A 23,990-nucleotide genomic window follows, 5' to 3' on the forward strand; every position below is an offset into this window, starting at 1 on the left:
ATTTCCATGTCAGGAAGGTGAGTGATTTGGAGGGGAACTTCCAGGTGATGGTGTTCCCATCTATCTGCTGCCTTTGTCCTTCTAGATGGTAGTCATCGTGGGTTTGGAAGGTGCTTTCTAAGGAGCCTTGATGAATTCCTGCATCACATCTTCTGGATGGTACACACTACTGCTAATGTACGTTGGTGGTGGCCAGAGTGAATGTTTGTAGATGTGGTGCCAATTAGCTGGGCTGCTTTGTCCTGGATGGTGTCAAGCTTCTTGAGTGTTGTGGGAGCTGCAAGGGAAGTGGAGAGTATTCCATCACATTCCTGACTTGTGCATTGTAGATGGTGGACAGGCTTTGGGGAGTCAGGAGGTGAGTTACTGATCGCAGGATTACTAGTCTCTGACCTGCTCTTGTAGCCACAGTATTTATATGACTAGTCCAGTTCAGTTTCTGGTCAATGGTAACCCCCCAGGATGTCGATAGTGGGGGATTCAGTGATGATAATGCCATTGAACGTCAAGGAGCGATGGTTAGATTCTCTCTTGTTGGAGATGGTCATTGCCTGATACTTGTGTGGTGTGAATGTTACTTGCCACTTGTCAGCCCAAGCCTGGATCTTGTCCAGGTCTTGCTGCATTTGGACATGGACTGCTTCAGTATCTGAGGAGTCATGAATGATGCTGAACATTGTGCAATCATCAGCGAACATCCTCACTTCTGAACTTATAATGGAAGGAAGGTCATTGATGAAGCAGCTGAGGATGGTTGGGCCTAGGACACTACCCTGCAGAACTCCAATAGCGATGTCCTGGAGCTGAGGTGACTGACCTCCAATAACCACAACCATTTTCCTTTGTGCTAGATATGACACCAACAGTGGAGAGTTTTTCCCCTGATTCCCCTTGATTCCAGTTTTCTAGGGCTCCTTGATGCCACACTCAGTCAATTGACAGTCAAGGGCAGTCACTGTTACCTCACCTCCGGTGTTCAGCTCTTTTGTCCATGTTTGAACCGAGGCTGTAATGGGGTCAGGAAAATAACCCAGACTGGGCATCAGTGAGCAGATTATTGCTAAGTAAGTGCCGCTTGATAGCACTGTTGATAATTCCTACCATTACTTTACTGATGGTTGAGAGTAGACTGATGAGGTGGTAATTGGCCAGGTTGGATTTGTCCTTTTTTTGTGTACTGGGCAATTTTCCACATAGCTGAGTAGATGCCATTGTTGTAGCTGTACTGGAACAGCTTGGCTAGGGGTGCAGCAAATTCTGGAGCACAAGTCTTCAGTACTTTTGCCGGAACATTGTCAGGGCCTTTGCAGAATCCAATGCCTTCAGCCATTTCTTGATATCATGTGGAGTGAATCGGCTGAAGACTGGCATCTGTGATGCTGCGGACCTGATGGATCATCCACTCGGCACTTCTGGCTGAAGATTGTTGCAAAAGCTTCAGCCTTATCTTTTTCACTAATGTGCTGGGCTACCCCATCATTGAGGATGGGGATATTTGTGGAGCCTCCTCCTCCAGTGAGTTGTTTACTTGTCCACCACCATTCTCGACTGGATGTGGCAGGACTGCAGAGCTTAGATCTTATCCATTGGCTTTGGGATCACTTAGCTCTGTCACTTGCTGCTTATGCTGTTTGGCAAGTACTTCTGTGTTAAAACTTCACCAGTTTGGCACCTCATTTTTAGGTATGCCTGGTGCTGCTCCTGGCACGCCCTCCTGCACTCTTCTTTGAACCAGGGTTGATCCCCTGGCTTGATGGTAATGGTAGAGTGGGGGATATGCTGGGCCACAAGGTTACAGATTGTGTTTGAGTACAATTCTGCTGCTGCTGATGGCCCACAGTGCCTCATGGATGCCCAGTCTTGAGCTGATAGGTCGGTTTGAAATCTGTCCCATTTAGCACGGTGGTAGTGCCACACAACACGATGGAGGGTATCCTCAATGTGAAGGCGGGACTTCAACTGCACAATGACTATGCAGTGGTCATTCCTACCGATACTGTCATGGATAAATAGTTGGTGAGGATGAGGTCAATTATGTTTTTCCCTCTTCTTGGTTCCCTCACCCCCTGCCCCAGTCTAGCAACCATGTCCTTTAGGACTCAGCCAGCTCAGTCAGTAGTGGTGCTACTAAGGCACTTTTGGTGATGGACATTGAAGTCCCCCGCCCAGAGTATATTCTGGGCCCTTGCCACCCTCAGTGCTTCCTCCAAGTGGTATTCAACATGAACAAGCACATGATTCATCAGCTGGGGGAGGAAGGTACATGGTGATCAGCAGGCGGTTTCCTTGCCCATGTTTGGCCTAATGCCATGATACTTCATGGGTCCAGAGTTGATGTTGAAGACACCCAGGGCAACTCCCTCCCGACTGTATACCACTGTGCCGCCACCTCTGCTGGGTCTGTCCTGCCGGTGGGACAGGACATACCCAGGGATGGTGATGATGGAGTCTGGGACATTACCTGTAAGGTATGATTCCATGAGGGTGACTATGTCAGGCTGTTGCTTGACTAGTCTTCGAGACAGCTCTCCCAATTTTGGCACTAGCCCCCAGATGTTAGTAAGAGGACTTTGCAGGGTCAAACAGGGCGGCGATTGCCGTTGTTATTTCTAGTGCCTAGGTTGATGCCGAGTGGTCCATCCGGTTTCATTCCTTTTTTAAGGCTTTGTATCAGTTTGCTATAGCTGAGTGGGCATTTAAGAGCCAACCACATTGCTGTGGGTCTGGAGTCACATGTAGGCCAGACCAGGTAAAGATGACAGATTTCCTTCCCTAAAGGACATTAGTGAACCAGATGAGTTTTTACAACAATTGACAATGGTTTCATGGTCATCATTGGACTTTTAATCCCAAATTTTTATTGAATTCAAATCCCACCACCAGCTGCCGTGGTGGGATTCAAACCCAGGTCCCCAGAGCATTCCCCTGAGTCTCTGGATTATTAGTCCAGCAACAATACCACTACGCCATTGCCTGTGGGTGAAGGAGTATTGTAATATAGTTCCTTTTTTCCTGTTTAATAAATGTTTTATTCTTTTGTTAAAAGTCCATCAGCTGACTCTTTTCAGTGGTCTCTCTCCACATATCTGAACAAAAAAATTAAAGTTATCAAGCTGGGTTCCACCCTGAGCTCTAACTTGTCCAGTAACAATATCAGCTGCGATCATAACAGCAGTAAGGTTTTGCAGAGCCTGCCACACCTGCCAGATTGTGGAGAAAACCCCAGCCTACAATAAAACCTGCACCTCTGATTCCCATACCCGCTTTTGGGGAACCATTCAGCAAGGCGTTAGTGGACTGTGTGAAGCCCCTATCCAAAAGAAAAGGGGGCTACCAGTATATCCTTACCATCATGGACATGGCTATCTGCTTCTCAGAGGCCCTTCCCCTGAGAGCCATATCTGCCAAAACAGTGAGAAGGGAATTAATCCAATTCTTTACCAGGTATGGTCTGCCCACTGAGGTCCAGTCTGATCAGATTCATGTCCAAAATATTTCAGGAAGTCATGGGTAACCTGGGTGTGACCCAGCTGAAGTCTTCAGTGTATCACCCGCAGTCACAGGGGTTGCAAGAACAGTACCACCACACCCTAAAAACAATGAACAGGGCGTACTGCCACAAGTACCCCCATGACTGGATAAAGAACTAGGGCCTGAATTTCATGTTTGGCGCGTACACCAAGTTGGTGAGCCTGGAAGCAGACGCAAAGTGCGCTTCCGCCCACGATTGGCCCCCGAATGCAATTTCACGCTGGTTGGTCAATTTTTGAAACGCGCGCTGAGAAAGCCTCAGGGCTGCTGAGGGAGGTGGGAAGAGGGCAGGCATCAACAAAAGTGAGGGTGGGGGTGAGCGCTTCCAGCTAGCTCCGTTAAGGCAGGCAGCTGCTGTGGAGCTGCCTCAGGGAGCTGCTGACCTGTACAAATTAAATGAGAAGAAAACCACGCAGCAAACTGCGCCTATGCAGCACATTCAAGCACCTGACAGCAGAACTCAAAAAACCTCATCACTGGGTATCATTTTTAATTATTTTTCACCCCGGACATTTCATCCCGTCCTTGGATGAGGACTCGTTAAAAACGGGCTGCCTGCCTGCCCATTTTGCCTGAGCGACAAGCGCTAAATTGCACAGGCAATGTAAGATCATGGACAGTAGGGTTTTTGATGGCCTTAATTGGCCCTTTAATTGTTGCTGGGCACAGCTTCGCCTCCCACGCGCACCCACCAACCTCAACATTGCTCGCGTGCACGATGACTGGCATTTCGCTAAATTTCATGTGTGTTTGGGTCAGTTGCGTGCCCGCCTAATCAATGTAAGATTCTGGCCCAGGTTTTCTTCCATTCGCCACCAGGGACTCACCCAATGAGTCCACCAGGTTTACTCCATTTGAAATAGTTTATGGGCACCAAGTGCAAGGACCTCTGAAACTAATTAAGGAGTGGTTTTTAGAAGAAGAGGAAGTCTCCATGTTGGACCTTGTAACAGTGTCCTAGGAGTGACTCATGAGTGCCTGTGATGTGGCCCGAGAGCACTTGAAAATCCCCCAGATGGTTATGAAAAACAGGCAGACAAACGTGCCAAGGACCGAACCTTTCAGCCAGGACCCTATGTGTTATTGCTCCTACCAATACCGGGTGAACGCTTAAAAACCCGGTTCAGTGGCCCTTACAGAGTAGCAAAGAAGCTCAGGAAGTAAATTATCTAATTGAGACCCCAGATCGGGGGAAAAAGCAACATGATAAAGTGACATCACAGCCGAGAGGGGGACAAGCAGGTAACGGTCTGTCCCATTGCCACCGATCTGGAGGATGAGGGTAGCAGTGGGGATGAATCAGAGGGTGACGTGGGTGAGGCTCACACTGAACCCCCTACTACCCAGCTAACCAAAACAGAGATACTAGCGAACTTAGACTCCTTATTCACCCACCTAAGTGCAGAAAAGCAAGCAGAAGACCTGATGAGGCTGCTCACTGTATTTGAATGCTTGTGCAGGGACAAGGCAGGCTGTACTACACTAGCCCAACATGACATGGATGTGGGAGAGGCACCTCCCTACTAGCTAGGCCCAGAGAAGCTGGCCCAGGCGTGTGAGGAGATTAACTACATGCTGGAGAACCAACTAATAGAGCCTAGCAACAGTAGCTGGAGCTCCCCAATTGTGCTCACACCCAAGCTGGATGGCTGCACAAGGTTCTGCATTGACTACCGAATAATTCATGTAGTGACCAGTGCCGACTCCTACCCAATAGCCCGGCTGGAAGATAAGGCAGACAAAGTAGCCTGTATCACAAAGATAGATTTATCTATGGGATACTGGCAGGTTCCCTTGACAACCCGCACGAAGGAAATCTCCACCTTCATAACTCCGGATGGGTTACACCAGTGGCGAGTTATGCCCTTCGGACTTTGAAATGCCCCAGTCACCTTCCCAAGGCTAATGAACCAGGTAGTGGCAGGCTTATCCAATTGTGTCCTGTACCTGGACGACCTTCTAGTGTACAGCGATACTGGGGAAAACTATGTAGAGCAACTGGAAGCCCTCTTCCAGAAAGTACAGTTAGCTGACCGAGTGGTCAATCTTGCAAAGACCGAGTTCGCTAAGGTTCAAGTGGTCTAACTAGGGAACGTGGTATGTCAAGGACAGGTACCACCTAGGGCTGCAAAGGCACAAGCAATAGCACAGTTTCCCATTCCCACAATAAAATGAGAAATCATGAGGTTTTTGGTATGGGTTCTACCATAAATTCATCCCAAGCTTTAGCACAGTAGCCACCCCACTGACAGACCTACTCAGAAAAAGGCAAAGGTAGCGTGGACTAAGAAATATCAGACAGCTTTCGAAAAGCCAAAAGCCATTTTAGTAGGCCAGCCTGTGCTTGCTGCTCTGTACTTTAACCAAGCATTTAAAGTAGCCATTGATGCGAGTGACATCGAGGTAGGAGCTGTCTTTCTCCAGGAAGATGAATCAGGAATAGATTAACAGAGTACTCCTCCAATAAACTAAACAAGTATCAGAAAAGGTACTCTGCAGTAGAGAAGGAAACCCTCGGTTTATTACTGGCTCCCAAACACTTTGAGATATATTTCCAAAATGGGGAGAGAGAGAGACGACAATCTATGCTGCCCATAATCCGTTAACCTTTGTGGGAAAGTTTAAGACACAGGATGCCAGGTTATTCTGTTGGAGTTTTTTTCTCCAATCATACCGCCTAAAAATCACCAACATTGCTGGGAAATTGCAGATGCCCTGTCCAAAACTTCAAGAGACCTGGTTAGAACTGAAGGGATAATATTGACCAAAGCTAGGAGAATGAATGCGTGTATATGTGTATGTTTGTTGCTTTATAATTTTTTTCTCCCTTTGTAATGAAATGAGAATGAATCTAATTTCATTTGTTGTGTGGGGTAAGTGCCATGACACCAGATCACAGCCCCGAATTACTTACAGACATATTGAACTTTTTAAGTAAGACAAGTGTTTTTTTTTTTAAAAAAGACATACAGGCAAAAGCTGGCTGAGAATGTAAAATAACCACTGGAAACTTGACCAACTAGTCCAGAGAGCCTGGAAAGTCGCAACCAAAATGGTGTCAAGGCCTACTTCAGACAGAAAACAGTTGAAAGGAATAAATGCAATGCAAAGGACTGATTTTTAATCTCCTGTGGTTGTGGAGACTACCACATCTCAGCAGAAACCATCCCGTTGTGTTATATCTCGAAATGTGGAAATGGTCTGAGTTGAACTAAAGCAGATTCTGTGCGAAAGATATGCTTGTTTTTTCTCTTCCAGGAATACTCAAGAAAATGGGTTAAAAAGCCAGCTGCAAACTTGATCTGTGTGTTCCAGTTCTGGTGTGCTAGTGTGTACTGTGAAGATCACAGCAGAAGAACATAAACTCGGCATCCCTACAGTTTGCAGGTAAAAGTTGATTTCTTTCTCTCTTATACTGGAGACAAGCCAGCAAAGCCACAGTCAAAAAGGAAATAGGAAGATTCCTTCAACTAACCTGCAAAACTAAATGTCTCCAAACCAACTGCTCAACTGCCAAAGTCAGCTCTACTGGAATCACTCAACTTAATGGCCACAACGTTTCACCATCTGCTTCTCACGGACAAGCTAAACTTTTATTTTTGGACTCATCTTCTCATTTCTGATATGTGTGTGTTGTATTTTTATTTTTTTTCTCAGTAACTAATAAACTCACTCTTTCTTTGACTCAAAAAAGCCTGGTTAAATTGGCTCCTTCTAAAATATAAATACATTTGGACTGGGAAAAGGGATCATTTTTAAATTAACCTTGATGAGACCAACTGAGGGGTTGAATAAGGAAGCTCATTCCTCCTCATCCAGGAGCATAACAAATTGGGGGATTTCACCTGGGGGCCGGTTGTAATAGCGGTGACATGTTTTACCAATCCCACAGGTTTTATTTGTGATCCAATTTTACTAATAATCCACAGCAAACTCGAGTTAGGATTAACTGGGAAGTTAAGTTTATTTTACACGTTCAAAACCCAGAAGTGTTCTCCACTTCCCACTCTGCATATACACACACACTTTAAAGGGGGGGAGGGGAAATCGGGGGATAGAGAAAAGGAGTTTTACATTACAAGGACCACAGGAAAAATTGAATATTAGATCATCTGAGTTCCAGAGTCCAAAGTCAGAGTCCAGAGGGTGTTTCCTTCCTGGTGGGATTCCATTCCATGCGTTTCTCGTTCGCTAAATACAAAAATCTTTGCATTGAAAGATGCTACTGCACGATGGGCTTTCTATGTTTAGATCACTAGACGGGCGTTGATCTGATACGTTTGGAATCAAGCAGGCTTCGTGAACATGGCCTAGTAATGATAAATTGCAGCTTAACAATTAGCTTCTGCTCCTGGCCAGTATACCATCATTCTTCCTTAGGAGATAAGCGACTTGGTTATGAGCATCTCTTCCAGTAACAAATTTCGATCTTTCTCTTTTGTGATAATACAGGATGGGGGAGTCAGTTCGTCTGCACTTCCTCTGCTTTTGTTAATTCAAGGGGTTTGTAGAATGAAGTGTGAAATTCTAGAAGCTGAAAAAATAATCATTTTGTTCTTGAAACTACTGGGGATAACTCCCAGAGGACCAACCCTGTGATCAGGTGACTTGTAGCAGTCATCTTAATTTTCTTTGTTCAGCAGAAATAAGTCCAGTTTAAAAAAAAAATAGCAATGAGGATAAAGTCTGGACTATACAATGTAGGGTTTCTTTCCATGTTGTAGGAACCTAACAGCATGTCTTTGGGATGTGGCCATCATCCATTCAATTTACATAACACAACCACTGGAGTCACCGCTAACTCAAGAAGGCAAACGTGCTGGAGATCCCTGGAGCAGAGATGGAAGTTGTTCAGCTGCTTGGCTTGCATAAGTTGTCTATGCCTCGCTACTGTAAAGGAGGGTGCTGACAACACAAGCCTGATACACATGGAGTTTTGTATTTTCAGTTAGTATACTGTTGGTCCACACTAGGCTTCTCAATTTTGACATGACAGCTGCAGTCTTAGCAATCCTGATGCTGATTTCCGCATCAAGGGACAGGTTCTTTGTAATTGTTGATCCAGTTGCAGTATAGTTATAAATGCAGTCATAGATAAATACACACATTGGAATAGTATGTCAGCTGTTGCAGCACAGGGTATTAATGGGCAAAATCAGACGTATAGCTTGGGTTAATTTCAAGATATCAACAAATGTGTTTGTTTTGTAAGGCTATCATGGGATATAGAGCTAAGGTGTGTAATAGGGTCCAGGTACAGATCAGCCATTCTCCAACAGAATGGTGGTACAGGCGTGAGGGGCTAAATGGTCTATCCCTGTACTATATGCACTAGCAGGACAGGAGAACAACATGCCAGCTATTCCGTGAGATTACAACCTCATCCACAAGTTTGTGAAGTGCATGTACTAGGAGTTTGAAATTCACTAAGGGCACTATCACGAATGATTTAAATTTTTATGCTCACTTTATTATGATGAAAGGAACAGGAGTGCTCCTCTCGGCTCCTCATTAAATCAGCCGCTACTCCCCAGCCCTCCACCTCTGGGGCCGTGACTGCTACCCGCAGCGGATCAGAAATGAAGGTATGAGGCAGCGGAGCAGTTCCCTGTGGTCTGGTTCTAGGTAGTGTGTCCAGCACTGCATCATGTCCCAGGTTCAGGAACCATCATCCGTGAATTAGTAGGGACCAGAGAATTATTTTCTTAAAGCACAAGAATATATATAGAAAACATTTTGGCCGGGATTTTCCAGCCTCTCCCGCAACCGGTCCCAGCCAGAAATCCATTGACTTGCGGTGGGACCGGAAGATCCCAGCAGCAGGCGGGTGTGGAAAATCCTGCCCTTTAATTTGTGTAAAATCTAGAAGTTCACAAGTTTTTGTTATATTCGCTCACTTAAATTTCTCTTACTTGGAAAGTGTATTCAAAATTCAAATTGTGCAAAATATTCTTCACACTATTATTTTCTGATTCACAGTATACTCTCAGGGAACTCTGATGTAACTTTTTTGTCAGGCCATGAGGTGGAGCTCCTCAAAGTGGTTTGTTGTTGCAGGAAAAAACCCGCATTTAGAAAGCAGCTATTACAACCTCAGGCCCTCCCACAGAACATCATAACCAGTGAAGTACTTTTGAAATGTATTCACTGTTCTAATTGAAGGCACACAGCAAGGCCCCACAAACACCAATGAAACAAATAACCAGAATGTGTGCTTTTAGTAATAAAATGGTTGGTGGATAAATATTCCCTGAGAGTGGAAGAACTCTTCTGCTCTTCTTAGAAATTGTGACATAGAATCTTTTACATCCTCCTGAGAGAACAGGTTTAATGCTTTTATCTAAAAACAGGCACCGCAAACAGTGTACACTCTCACATTCCTGACTGAAGTGTCAGCCTAGATATGTGCTCAAGTCTAGCAAGTGGTGCTTGAATCCACAAACTTCTGACTCTGAGATGAGTGTGTTAACGCAGACTAACACAAATAAACTGAAAATAAGATTTATCCTGGCTTGTACTACAAACATACATAAAGCTAGGAGCAGGAGTAGGGCACTCAGCCCCTTGAGCCTGCTCCGCCATTCAAATAAGATCATGGCTGATCTGAATGTAACCTCAACCCCACATTTGTGCCTATGCTTGATAACCTTTCACCCCCTGTTAATCAAGAATCTATCTAGCTCTGCCTTAAAAATATTCAAAGACTCTGTTTCCACCACCTTTTGAGGAAGAGAGCTCCAAACACTCACAACCCTCAGAGAAAAAATTTCTCCCCATCTCGGTGTTAAATGAGCGACCCTTTATTTTTAAACAGTGACCATTCTCTCCACATCCACCCTGTCAAGACCCCTCAGAATCTTAAAGATTTCAATTAAGTCGCCTCTTACTCTTCTAAATTCCAATGGATACAAGCCTAACCTGTCCAGCCTTTCCTCATAGGACAGCCTGCCCATTCCTGGTATTAGTCTAGTAAACCTTCTCTGAACTGCTTCTAATGTATTTACATCTTTCTTCAAATAAGGTGACTAATACTGTACACAATACTCCAGATATGGCCTCACCAATGCCCTGTACAACTGAAGCATAACCTTCCTACTTTTGTAATCAATTCCTCTCACAATAAACGATAACATTCTATTAGCTTTCCTGATTACTTGCTGTACTAATCTTTTGTGATTCATGCACTAGGACACCCAGATCCCTCTGAATCTCAGAGCTCTGCAATCTCTCACCATTTTGATAAATATGTTTTTTTAAATTCTTCCTGCCAAAATTAACAATTTCACATTTGCCCACATTATACTCGATTTGCTAGATCTTTGCCCACTCACTTAACCTATCTATGTCACTTTGTATCTTCCTTACGTCCTCTTTACAATTTACTTTCCTACCTATCTTTGTGTCGTCAGCAAACTTAGCAACCATTGCTTTGGTCCCTTCGTCCAAGTCATTTATATAAATTGTAAAATGTTGAGGGCCCAGCACTGATCCTTATGGTACACACTCGTCACACCCTGCCAAGCAGAAAAAGTCTCATTTATGCCAACTCTCTGTTCTATACTATTTAATATAAAAATGTGTGGTTCATGGCATGAGCTACCCAAAGCAGGGCAGAGAAAATGGTGAAAATGTTTTTTTTTAAAAGAAGTTGAAATAAGCATTACATATTTATTAAAATTATTTAAACAAACTTTGTTAAAGGCAAGAGTTTAATGAAGCATTTTTCTTTCTTTTTCTGGTGTTGGGATTGCTTGATGTATTTTTACCAAAATAGGGACAACTGTCATACATGTAGTTCAGTATTTTAACCCATGGTGCAATGACCGGTACCAGTAAAACTTGTCTGAACTGGCAATGTATACCTGAAAATTGAACTCCAGTAGTATTGTTTTTTGACTCTTTTGAACTGGTATATACTGATTTTTCCCCCTATATATTGATTACATTAACATCACAACTGGTAAGCACTGCAGGTTCACTATTGTCCAGCTCAAAATGCTTTTTCCAGCCACAACCATATGCAAAAGTACATCAAACTGTACAACTAGGGATTTTTCACACTTTTCAAATGGATATACAAATTTCACACTCCCACACTGCCACGTAACACAAATTCCTAGGGATTCACCATGTTTGGCCAAGCAGGGAGATGATCCAGTTCCATGCCACACAAAACACAACCTGGCTGCAAATCGGCTGTGTGATAGCAGCCTGGAGTGACTTGCAATCTGAATTTTCTTGTTCACCTTGTGAGGTAATTACCTCTCCTTGTGGTCAATACTTTCCACAGCAACAGTATTGAGAACACAAACTTAATATACAAGGAAAAGTTCATTACAAACCCATGTCTCACTGCTTCTTGAAAAACTTGCGTAACACAACTTGCTATGAATGCCTGCTCATGATTAGAACATATTTATTGGAAATCCCTGCAGAGAAATGATTTTAGCAATTCCCACGGCAGGAGAATGGTTTTGATTGTATTTTGAAGCTGCTCAGTTTTCATTTGTGATCAGATAATAACAGTTCACTAAAGGAGGTAATAATAGAATCAGACGTTTCTTCTTCTGTCAGCTCTGTGTTTCCAGGCCTCACCACAAGAGTGACTTGAACTCCTGCTTGTCCCGCAGCCCTTGCCTCTGATGGAATTAAAATAAAGGCAAAGGTTACAGGGCTAGGCTGATGCAAAAATAAAACAATAATATTATGGAAAAGTTATGGCAAAAGTTTCCATATATTTGTAAATAATTGCACACAATTGCAATGAACCGCAGGGCACAAGAGCATAGGATGAAGCAATGAGGTGAGAATGAAATAAAAGTTACACAGGTTAGGTCATCAGTATTTTGTTGGCAAATATAAGAAAGGTGACACTTTTCGAGCAAGTAAATATCCTTTAATCTTTGGTGCGCTAAATTCCTGATGAGGCCTTTTTGCCTTGAAACTATGACAAGTCCAATTTTATAATAGAATTAAATCACAATGATCATCACCATTCACTAAACAGTACTGTTTTTAAAATTGTGAGTGGCCTGTTAATATATACTGTATACTTAGGGCAAATGATTTTTGTTGCAAGTGAAAAGAGAGGCTTGTACTTGCATATCACCTCATCACATCTCTCAGAAACACCCTAGGTACATCACAATGAATGACTCAGAAGTGCAGTAAACTGTTACGTAGGCAAATGTGGCAGCCACATTGCACACAAAAATCGCATAAGCAACAATAAAATGAACGATTGGTTAATCCGTTTTTTGGTGGCAATAGTTGAGGGAGAAATGTTGGCCAGTAAACTGGGAGAATTTTCTGCACTTCTTCAAGTACTGCCTTTGGGATAGTTAACCAGACAATAGGCCAGTTCTTTATTAAAGTCACTACCACAGTCTATCATTACCAAATAATAGGTACTCTTGGTTGTTTCCAAGACTACCATTTTAAGCACTGTTAACATTCGAGATTTGCTTTGACAGTCCTTTGGCAAGATCCTTGCACAATACTTACCCCAATGCATTTCTTATCCTCTTGATTTTTTTTCTTCACAGAAATACTGTGGAGCTCTCAAATAAGTTGCAAAAACAATCAATAATATTTAAATAAATTTGTACCTTTAGTCACATCTGTTAGAAAAAGTATGTTGCCCGTAGAACAACCAATGTTTTGAGCAATTCTTCTGTAGCTTTCCATTTCTACTTTGGATCCAATCTTGGTGTCAAAATGGCCATCAAAAAGCTGAGGGGATTAAACAAGTGTCTATATGATGCAGATTTCTGCTTCAGGTAAAGCACTGAACATGAACTTAGTTAAAAACAAAAACAGAATTACCTGGAAAAACTCAGCAGGTCTGGCAGCATCGGCGGAGAAGAAAAGAGTTGACGTTTCGAGTCCTCATGACCCTTCGACAGAACTTGAGTTCGAGTCCAAGAAAGAGTTGAAATATAAGCTGGTTTAAGGTGTGTGTGTGGGGGGCGGAGAGATAGAGAGACAGAGAGGTGGGGGGGGGGGTGGTTGTAGGGACAAACAAGCAGTGATAGAAGCAGATCATCAAAAGATGTCAACGACAATAGTACAATAGAACACATAGGTGTTAAAGTTAAAGTTGGTGATATTATCTAAACGAATGTGCTAATTAAGAATGGATGGTAGGGCACTCAAGGTATAGCTCTAGTGGGGTTTAAAACTTAAATCCACCGCCACTTTATGCCATTAAATGACAACAGCTTGTTGCACTGCCAAACAACATATATTCCAGTTGTGTTGATTTACATTTAACTTATAACTGTCCTCCCACTATCTGTCATTATTGTACTGGGGAAGAGATTTTTGTGAATTTATTTCACTCCTTTCCTGAGGACATTGACTCCTGCTGGGTACCATTCCACAGGTGCTGATCCTGTACTCGGCTTTCATATAGATGAGTTGCAGTAGAAGCTGAAGATTAATATTCAAGAGCGAAAGCCCAGGACAATTTTCTCCTTCCTAAACCAGACATGCCAAGAGCTGCAATATTGGTCCAGCAGAGCTGAGCTAACTGATCACAGACTGAAAATTGAAACCAGGACCTAATGAAGATCAATATGACTAAAAGGAAAGACTGCATCTATGAAGCACATTTCATGACCTCAGGACAACCTAAAGCACTTTACAACCAGTGAGATACTTTTGACGTGTAGTCACTGTTATAATGTTGGATATGTGGCAGTTAATGTGCACACAATAAGGACCCACAGACAGCGATGAGATGAATAATAGATAACCTGTTTTTGTTTTTAAGTATTGGTTCAGGGATAAATATTGACCAGCAGACCATCCAGAACTTCTTTAGGAACATAGGACTTAGGGGCAGGAGTAAAAGGGAAATCAATTAACCAATTTATTGGAGTTCTTTGAAAGAGTTGCACATGCTGTAGATAAAGGGGAACTGGTGGATGTACTTACTTAATTTCCAGAAGGCATTTGATAAGGTGCACTTCAAAGGTTATTGTGGAAAATAAAAGCTCATGGTGTAGGGTGTAACATATTAGTATGGATAGAAGATTGGCTAGCTAACAGGAGACAGAGAGTAGGCATAAATGATCTTTTTCTGGTCAGCGAGATGTAATGAGTGGAATACCACAGGGATCAGTGCTGGGGTCTCAACTTTTTGCACTTTATATAAATGACTTGGATGAAGGGATTGAAGATTTGGTTGCTAAATTTGATGACACAAAGATAGGAAGGAAAGTAAGTTGTAAAGAGGACATAAGGAGGCTACAAAAAGATATAGATAGGTTAAGTGAGTGGGCAAAGATCTGGCAAATTGAGTATAATGTGGGCAAATGTGAAATTGTCCATTTTGGCAGAAATAATAAAAAAACATATTTATCAAAATGGTGAGAGATTGCAGAGCTCTGAGATTCAGAGGGATCTGGGTGTCCTAGTGCATGAACCATAAATGGCTAGTATGCAGGTACAGCAAGTAATTAGGAAAGCTAAAAGAATGTTATCATTTATTGCGAGGAAAACTGAATACAAAAATAGGGAGGTTATGCTTCGGTTGTACAGGGCACTGGTAAGACCACATCTAGAGTACTGTGTACAGTATCGGTCTCCTTATTTAAGGACAGATGTAAACGCATTAGCAGTTCAGAGAAGGTTTACTAGATTAATGCCAGGAATGGTCAGGTTGTCTTATGAGGAAAGGCTGAACACACTAGGCTTGTATCTGCTGGAGTTTAGAAGAGTAAGAGATGACTTGATTGAAACATTTAAGATCCTGAGGGGTTTTGACAGGGTGGATGTGGAGAGGACGTTTCCTTTTGTGGGAGAATCTAGAACTAAGGGTCAATATTTAAAAATAAGGGGTCACTCATTTAAGACAGAGATGAGGAGATTTTTTTTGTCTCAGAGGGTCGTGATCTCTTCCACAAAAAGTGGTGGAAGCGGAGCCTTTGAATATTTATAAGGCGGAGCTAGATAGATGCTTGATAAACAAGGGGGTGAAAGGATATCAGGGGTAGGTTACAATCAAATTGGCCCATATTGAATGGCAGAGCAGGCTGAAAGGGCCGAGTGGCCTACTCCTGCTCCTTAATCGTATGTTCGTAATTCTCTTCCTGATACTGTACGTTATTACATTAGCAGATACAACTTTTTCTTACATGACACCCAGATGCACAACCTTCATGAAGATTAAGGGTTTGAACTCACTTAATGTTCAGGTGGTGTATTAAAATGCTAGATGGAAGGCTATTGGAGAACAAGTCTATCAATTGTATCCTTAGCTTCTGAGTTCACTGAAAAGCTCCCCAACAGCTGAGGAGCACCTTCATCTGGACATCTCCACTTAGGCATCTCAGCATCTGTATGCTGTTCCTCAGCTTTTACCTCCACCTTTAAGAAAAGTGTGCTGAGTGAAAATACAATGATTGTGCTCAAAATTTACAATGGTATCTCCCAGAATGTGTGGCTTAACGGGCCCTACAAGGAATTTTGAAAAGCGAGCAGAACAATTTGCCTTTGTCCCAACATGAGCAATCCTACTTCTTATTTCCAGGGCCCTGGGTAATTGCACTGACTTCATCCAACCTGCACCACCTGCAGCAGCACCACCTCCAACCCTACAGCATCATACAGACAGCATCGGCTGCACGTCTCCAGTGAGACTTTCCAAACTTTCAGTCCATTTTTCACAAGGTTTTGTGCTCCTGGAATGTGCGACTTTTGTGTTAGTTTTCTGGACAAGTGTTAGTCAGCACAGTCCAGGATTGTCCCCGAGAGCTTTCTCATCCATGTGCCTCTGTGCTTGATCTAGTACATTGACCTAGAAGGGCTCGTAATGCCTGCATTTGAACAGATTTCAAACTCAGTATGAACAAGGCTAGGACATTTTTACCTTTATGAATTGTTAATAGAAACCTCAGTATCAGTGATGGGCAGGCACAACAAGTAATGTTTCCTACCTCCAATAGGTCTCCTTCAACTGAGTATCCAAACAGAAGTTTCTGAGCCTCCACGCTGCCTGAGGAATAGATGTACACCTTCTTGCCTGCCTTCCTCCATTTCTTAATAGCTGGAGAAACATCTTCATACACTCTGACTCACATTCAAAAAAAAACATGGTAATTCACCTCAATTATCATCAGGTTGCCACAGGTATAAAAATTAGACAATGCTACATCCTGATTTTTTTTTCCTATTCAATTTTCTTACTCCCAAAGACATTGACCCTTGCAAGGGTCTGGTTTCATGGGTGCTGGTAGCCCTCCGATATCTTACCTAAGTGGCCATTTCAATATCCTCAAACCCAGACAGCAGGAGCCACAAGTTTATCACAGCCAAGCATGATCCAATACTCACCAAGTACATACATGCATGCACACAACATTTTCCTTCTGTAATCACTAGACAGCAGGGGTCCTAGTTGTGCTTCCCTCCCTTTGCCAAATGTATTAGTTGTAATGTACTACCATGGCCAGAGCTGAAATTAGCTAACCCAGCTGAACCTGGGACTTTCTCATGCCACGTCACTTTCTTTCACAGTGGAAAACTCAGACATTCTGAATCCACAGTAAGTGTGGGATCAAATGCATTTTGCTCCATAATAGATATACACTTTAAGTCACTTACTCTCCTTTCACTTCTCCACGTACATAGGCTTCCGTCCACATGTGGCCCTGTAGCTGTTTCAAAGCTGTTGTCTTCCTGTCCTGGGACATCTGCCACAAGATGTAGTTTATCACAGCTTTGATAGCTTGTTCCTTGTCAGCATTCTCTCCTGAGTGACATTCAGGAATTAGCACTGCTCCGTCGAATTGATTGTCATCTTTAGCCTTAATGAATGAACAAATCAAATTAAATGCTCTCCTAATTTCACACAAGACTCTGAATACCAATGAGTAAATGTAATCCACTTAACTGAATGTGTTTTTATTGAATTATTTTTGTCGTTTGAGAAGAACGTTACTGCTTGGAAGAGGAATGGTCCTCATCTCCCCTCCCTTAAATCCAAAACACACAGACTTGAATGGATTTAGCCTACAACTGGTTTAGCTTTGCACCACCAGAACTGGCTGAACAAAATAATCTGTTTCCAGTGACAGAAGCATCAGTAATCAGAGGACACAGATGTAATGTAAGTGGCAAAAAAAAAAGATACGCAATGAAAAAGATGTTTATGCAGTGAGTTGTTATGATCTGGAAGGATATTGGGAAGCAGATTCAATAGCAACTTTCAAAATGACTTGGCTAAAAACTTGAAGGAGAAAACTTTGCAGGTAAATGGGGAAAGGGCAGAGGTGGAGGACTAATTGAATAACTCTTCTATTGAAACAGCAGAGGTCTTCTGTACAGTATTCTACAATTCTAATATGCAGTATAAAAAAACTGGATAAGTGGGGGTAGTTTCTAGGCAGTCTGCTGAAATTTTCAAACTTCATACTTGTAGTCTATTGTAGCATCCAAACCCTAAGTGGAGATTACTACTTTGTAATAACTCTGAAATATCTATTTATTCATCACACAAGCAGTACTGAATTCACAAAGTGTATTATTTCACACTGATACTGTGATGAAAATTTCAAGCAGTCATTCCAGTTAAGTATATTGATCAAGCATTTTTTTTAAATTAAAAAATAGGCATTCTTGTAAGTATCTCCAGGTTCTCAACACATTTCCCCATTGTCTCATTCAATTCAATGAAACCTGAAGGCAACAGGTATCTAAGGAGCAATAATCTGACGTGAGATTTACCTGTTTTCTCAAAAGCTCCACATCTTCCTGACATTCCTTCTCATGCCAGTGTGTATGAAGGTATCCCTTCACATTTCTCTTGACGTAAGGAAACAAAACATCCTAATTTAAAAATACACACAATACATATTAGTTTAGACACCTCAAGCAATACCAGTTTACAGAAAAATAAATTGCTGAATGATTTAATCATGTCTCACAAAGTGATTTTGTTACAAATCACTGCACATAACAGAAATCCAGGCCTTTACAATAATTTGATGTGCAATTTCAGCATTCTTTAATCTTCAGTAGTGCTTCCTATTCCACATACGGATTAGCATCCACCCAAATGGAGAAGTCCCTGTCATCCAGCAATTTCAACCATTTGAGGAGAACAGAGTCAAGTGCCCTCAAGACAAGTGACTGCACTGCGAAGTCAATGCCTCCAGCCATCCCTCAAACACTTTATACGCAGTATTTGCAATTGGTTATGCAAATTGAGACTTGGCCTAATGTCACACATGAGACAACATCAACCTAGACTGTAAAGAGTTCTTTTTACAAGCTGAACACTCATCCGTTGAAGCAACGGGAAAGTCCATCATCCCTTTGTCCATCTCCAGAACATTGTTTGCTTACATCCTTAATTCGCCCCTCTGCTGCAAAAACGCTCAATGCATGTTTTTTGCCACTTACTTACCACAATAGAAACTTCAAATAATTTAGAACTTTATGTCCATTAATGGTCACTGATTACTGAGCCCCAGCATTCAGACTTTAATATCCTTGTCTCCTTTTTGAACTCTCTAAATAGCCTTGCACTTTGTTTACGATATATACAAGTCTCAGCTCACATCCTTCAATCCCCTAATTCCAAGCTCCTGTTGTCATCTGCCCTCTTGCTTCACTACTGCAGACAGATCTTTTAGCAATTTTGGTCCTGCCCTCTGAAATTATCTTCCAAAATCCAACATTACTTCCTAAATTTCCCTCTGATGACTATGCTTCAAAAGTACTAAATTGGCTGTGAAGCACTTTGGGATATCCTGAGGTTCTGAAAGGTGCTCCCAAAAAAACTCTCCTTAATGTCTTACCCAACCTTTCTGCTCAGTCTTTACTTTTCTCTCCCTTGCAAAATGCTTCAACACCTTTTCTGTGAGGATCACTTTGTAACTGCAGGCTGATGTACACCAAACTTTAATTCAGTGAAAATGTTCATATAAAGAAAGCCATCTCACATGTCTCAGAAACATTTCAAAGCATTTCATGTACAATGAATTAAAGTTCAGTGGCTAGAGGCTTCTGAACAACATTATCTTTTAAAGTTTAATATACGCCGTATGAAGTAAACTGTACAATCATAGAGAGCTCTGCAGAGAACTGTAACTTCTCACAAAACAGATCAAGTTCCAACCCATGTGTAAATATAATTATTATTCTTCAACAACAAGAGAGAATGGCCTTGTCCAATATGTATTTAAGAATACTGGCAGCCTGAATGGCAGGTAAATACACCACCACAGCACTCGAATCTCTTGACAAGTTTTGCACATGCGGCAAGTAATTGTGAAGGCAATTGTGTTGGCCTTTATTGCAAGGGAGATGGAATATAAAAGTAGGGAAGTCTTGCTACATCAGTATAGGGCATTGGTGAGACCCCACCTAGAGTATTGTACACAAATAGTTTTGGTCTCCTTATTTAAGGAGGGATATACTTGCATTGGAGGTGGTTCAGAGAAGGTTCAGTAGGTTGATTCTTGGGATGAAGGGGTAGTCTTATGAGGAAAGATAGAGTAGGTTGAGCCTATACTCACTGGAGTTTAGAAGAATGAGATAACCTGATTGAAAAATCTAAGATTCTGCGAGAACTTGACAGAGTAAAAATAAAAACAGAATGTGCTGGAAAAACTCAACAAGTCTGGCAGCATCTGTGGAGAGAGAAACAGCATTAACATTTTGAGTCAAAAATGATTCTTCTTTGGAACAGGGTAGATGCTGAGAGGAAGTTTCTCTTCATGTGGGAGTCTAACACTAGTTTTAAAGAGATCTCCCATTTAGAACAGAGATGAGGAGGAATTTATACTCGCAGAGGGTTGTTAATCTTTGGAATTCTCAACTCCAGAGAGCAGTGGAGGCAGGATCATTGAATATATTCAAGGCTGGGTTGGATAGATTTTTGATCTGCAAGGAAGTCAAGGCTTATAGAGGACAGGCAGGAAAGTAGAGTTGAGGCCACAATCAGATCAACCATTATTGAATGGCGGAGCAGGCTTGAGGGGCCAAATGGCCTACTCCTGCTCCTATTTCTTATGCTTTTATCTCTGGTGTCTTTATCACAAAAATAGATTTTCTGGTCGCTACCATATTCCTGTTTGTGGGAGCTTGCTATGGGTAAATTGGCTGCATGCTTCCTGCATTACATTTCAAAAGTAAAACACTGTGGGTATGATGTCCTGTGGTCGTGGCAGGCGCTACATAATTGCAAGTCTTTCTTTCCTTCCTTCTTTAAAACTCTCGTTAAAATACTACCTCTTTGACCAAGTTTCTGACCACTTGCCTTCATGTGGGTCGGTGTCAAATTTTGCTCTGTAAATTAAGCTCTTGTGAAGCACTGCGCCCTTATCACATCAAAGGCGCTATATAGATGCATGTTGTTGAGAAAAGGAATGTCACCAGCATGTTGCAGAATTTAAACTATGTACCAGCAATCCTTAAAAATCACCAGATTTAGAAACTTGGAAAGCAATTAAGAGATGCATGGATCGCTGATAAAATCTGAACAGTGCAAGTGCAGCAGTGAGTTCCTCTGTCCCCTGTGGTACTGTAGCACTGCATTACATGGACTATGGACATTCTGTGACTATTGCCCCATAACTTCATTTTTAGGGGATATTTGAAAAATAACTGCTGGCTACCCTGGAGCAGCAGCTCTTACTTTTACTGTGCGAGCGCCAATATTCAACTTGGTGCGCTAACTGCCTACAGGAACAACACATGAGAGCAAGCGGAAGCAGTTCCGACTGAAGAAGTAAGTACTCAGGGACACCTCTGTGCAGCGGGGAACGAGCACCCTCAACTATTCATCCTTTAAAATAGACGCCTCGCGCTGTGAAGTTCCCGCTCGCTTTCTCCCCTTTACCTTTACAAAGGAGATGGGTGTTGTGGTCCCCTCGATATCCAGCAGAAACACTGCGATTCCTGAAGGAACAACAGTTAGCACCATGACTGTACATCTAGAGCTCCTTCTGATAACTGCAATCCGGCGCCTCACCGCAAGGCGGCAGTTGTGTCATCTTAAAGGGGCTGGTGAACTATTAGCCGGCAGAAAATCCAAGAGGCATCAAGAACGTTACAGTATCGAGACTTTTTCTTCCCGACTCATTGGAATTGTTGATTTTATTTTTAAAATTAATTTAAAACAGCTCAACATCAGGGTGGGTATATTTACTCCCAGCATTTCCTTGGTATATTTCGAACAAGCCCGAATGCCATTTGTTGACAAGAAGCTCACTTTTTTTCTTGACCCAGTTAAGGATGGTTGTGTTCCACTCTCCTTGTCAGTGCTCTGTTCTACATGTTACCCTCTCATTAAAATGTCTCCTGCGTTTCCTATTTCATTTTGAAATATTTCATTTTCCTATTTCATCTTAGTTTGTAAATTTGACCCAATGAACTTATATTATGTACAAGGCCAATGAGCTTACTCTGGATCCAAAACAAAAACAGAATTACCTGGAAAAACTCAGCAGGTCTGGCAGCATCGGTAGAGAAGAAAAGAGTTGATGATTCGAGTCCTCATGACCCTTCAACAGAACTAGTTGAATCCAAGGAGAGGGGTGAAATATAAGCTGGTTTAAGGTGTGGGGGGGCGGGGTTGGGTCGGGGGAGAGAAGTGGAGGGGGTGGTGTGGTTGTAGGGACAAGCAAGCAGTGATAGGAGCAGATCATCAAAAGATGTCACAGACAAAAGAACAAAAGAACACAGAGGTGTTGAAGTTGGTGATATTATCTAAACGAATGTGCTAATTAAGAATGGATGGTAGGGCACTCAAGGTACAGCTCTAGTGGGGGTGGGGGGAGCATAAAAGATTTACAAATAATGAAAATAGGTGGGAAAAGAAAAATCTATATAAATTATTGGAAAAAAAAGGAAGGGGGAAGAAACAGAAAGGCGGTGGGGATGGAGGAAGGAGTTCAAGACCTAAAGTTGTTGAATTCCTTAACCTAGGTTTTCCACCCACGATCGTTGACAGGGCCCTCAACCGTGTCCGGCCCATCTCCCGCGCATCCGCCCTCACACCTTCTCCTCCCTCCCAGAAACATGATAGGGTCCCCCTTGTCCTCACTTATCACCCCACCAGCCTCCGCATTCAAAGGATCATCCTCCGCCATTTCCGCCAACTCCAGCATGATGCCACCACCAAACACATCTTCCCTTCATCCCCGCTGTCGGCATTCCGTAGGGATCGTTCCCTCCGGGACACCCTGGTCCACTCCTCCATCACCCCCTACTCCTCAACCCCCACGTATGGCACCTCCCCATGCCCACGCAAAAGATGTAACACCTGCCCCTTCACTTCCTCTTTCCTCACCGTCCAAGCGCCCAAACACTCCTTTCAAGTGAATCAGCATTTCACTTGTATTTCCCCCAACTTAGTCCACTGTATTCATTGCTCCCAATGCGGTCTCCTCTACATTGGAGAGACCAAATGTAAACTGGGCGACCGCTTTGCAGAACATCTGCGGTCTGTCCGCAAGAATGACCCAAACCTCCCTGTCGCTTGCCATTTTAACACTCCACCCTGCTCTCCTGCCCACATGTCTGTCCTTGGCTTGCTGCATTGTTCCAGTGAAGCCCAATGCAAACTGGAGGAACAACACCTCATCTTCCGACTAGGCACTTTACAGCCTTCCGGACTGAATATTGAATTCAACAACTTTAGATCTTGAGCTCCCTCCTCCATCCCCACCCCCTTTCTGTTTCTTCTCCCTTCCTTTTTTTTTCCAATAATTTACATAGATTTTTCTTTTCCCACCTATTTCCATTATTTTTAAATATTTTAAAATCTTTTATGCTCCCCCCACCCCCACTAGAGCTATACCTTGAGTGCCCTACCATCCATTCTTAATTAGCACATTCGTTTAGATAATATCACCAACTTCAACACCTCTGTGTTCTTTTGTTCTTTTGTCTGTGACATCTTTTGATGATCTGTTCCTATCACTGCTTGCTTGTCCCTACAACCACACCACCCCCCCTCCAATTCTCTCCCCCCACCCAACACCTCCCCCCACCCCCCCCCCCCCCCCCCCCCCCCACACACACACACACACACCTTAAACCAGCTTATATTTCACCCCTCTCCTTGGATTCACCTAGTTCTGTTGAAGGGTCATGAGGACTCGAAACATCAACTCTTTTCTTCTCCGTTGATGCTGCCAGACCTGCTGAGTTTTTCCAGGTAATTCTGTTTTTGTTTTGGATTTCCAGCATCCGCAGATTTTTGTTTTTACTTTGGATCCAATTTGTCCAAACATTTCATCATTTTAAATGCCACTATCATAGCCTCCTTCAATTTTCTCTTTTCGGGAGAGAAGATTGAAAGGGTTGTCAACCTTTCCTCATAAGTTGTTTTCAGGGTTCAACTGTGCAGTCTATGTGTCTATGTCCCCTCCAATCTCACTGAAGTGTACAAAATTCTTACAGGGCTTGGAAGGGTAGATGCAGGAAGGATGTTTCCCCTGGTT

General features: G+C 42.7%; 1 protein-coding gene across 1 annotated transcript; it reads right to left on the reverse strand.

The window, feature by feature from the left end:
* Window positions 1–11,930: 11,930 nt before the first annotated feature.
* Window positions 11,931–21,495, reverse strand: enoph1 (enolase-phosphatase 1). The gene is made up of 6 exons (XM_041199136.1): window positions 21,383–21,495; window positions 18,262–18,363; window positions 17,140–17,342; window positions 16,473–16,605; window positions 13,140–13,263; window positions 11,931–12,170 (listed from the first exon to the last, which is right to left on the reverse strand). The coding sequence occupies exons 1-6, from the start codon at window positions 21,464–21,466 to the stop codon at window positions 12,034–12,036; spliced, it is 783 nt and encodes a 260-aa protein (XP_041055070.1). The 5' UTR covers window positions 21,467–21,495; the 3' UTR covers window positions 11,931–12,033.
* Window positions 21,496–23,990: the final 2,495 nt, after the last annotated feature.

The sequence above is a fragment of the Carcharodon carcharias genome, chromosome 1 (genome assembly GCF_017639515.1).
Source record: "Carcharodon carcharias isolate sCarCar2 chromosome 1, sCarCar2.pri, whole genome shotgun sequence".
Taxonomy (NCBI): domain Eukaryota; kingdom Metazoa; phylum Chordata; class Chondrichthyes; order Lamniformes; family Lamnidae; genus Carcharodon; species Carcharodon carcharias.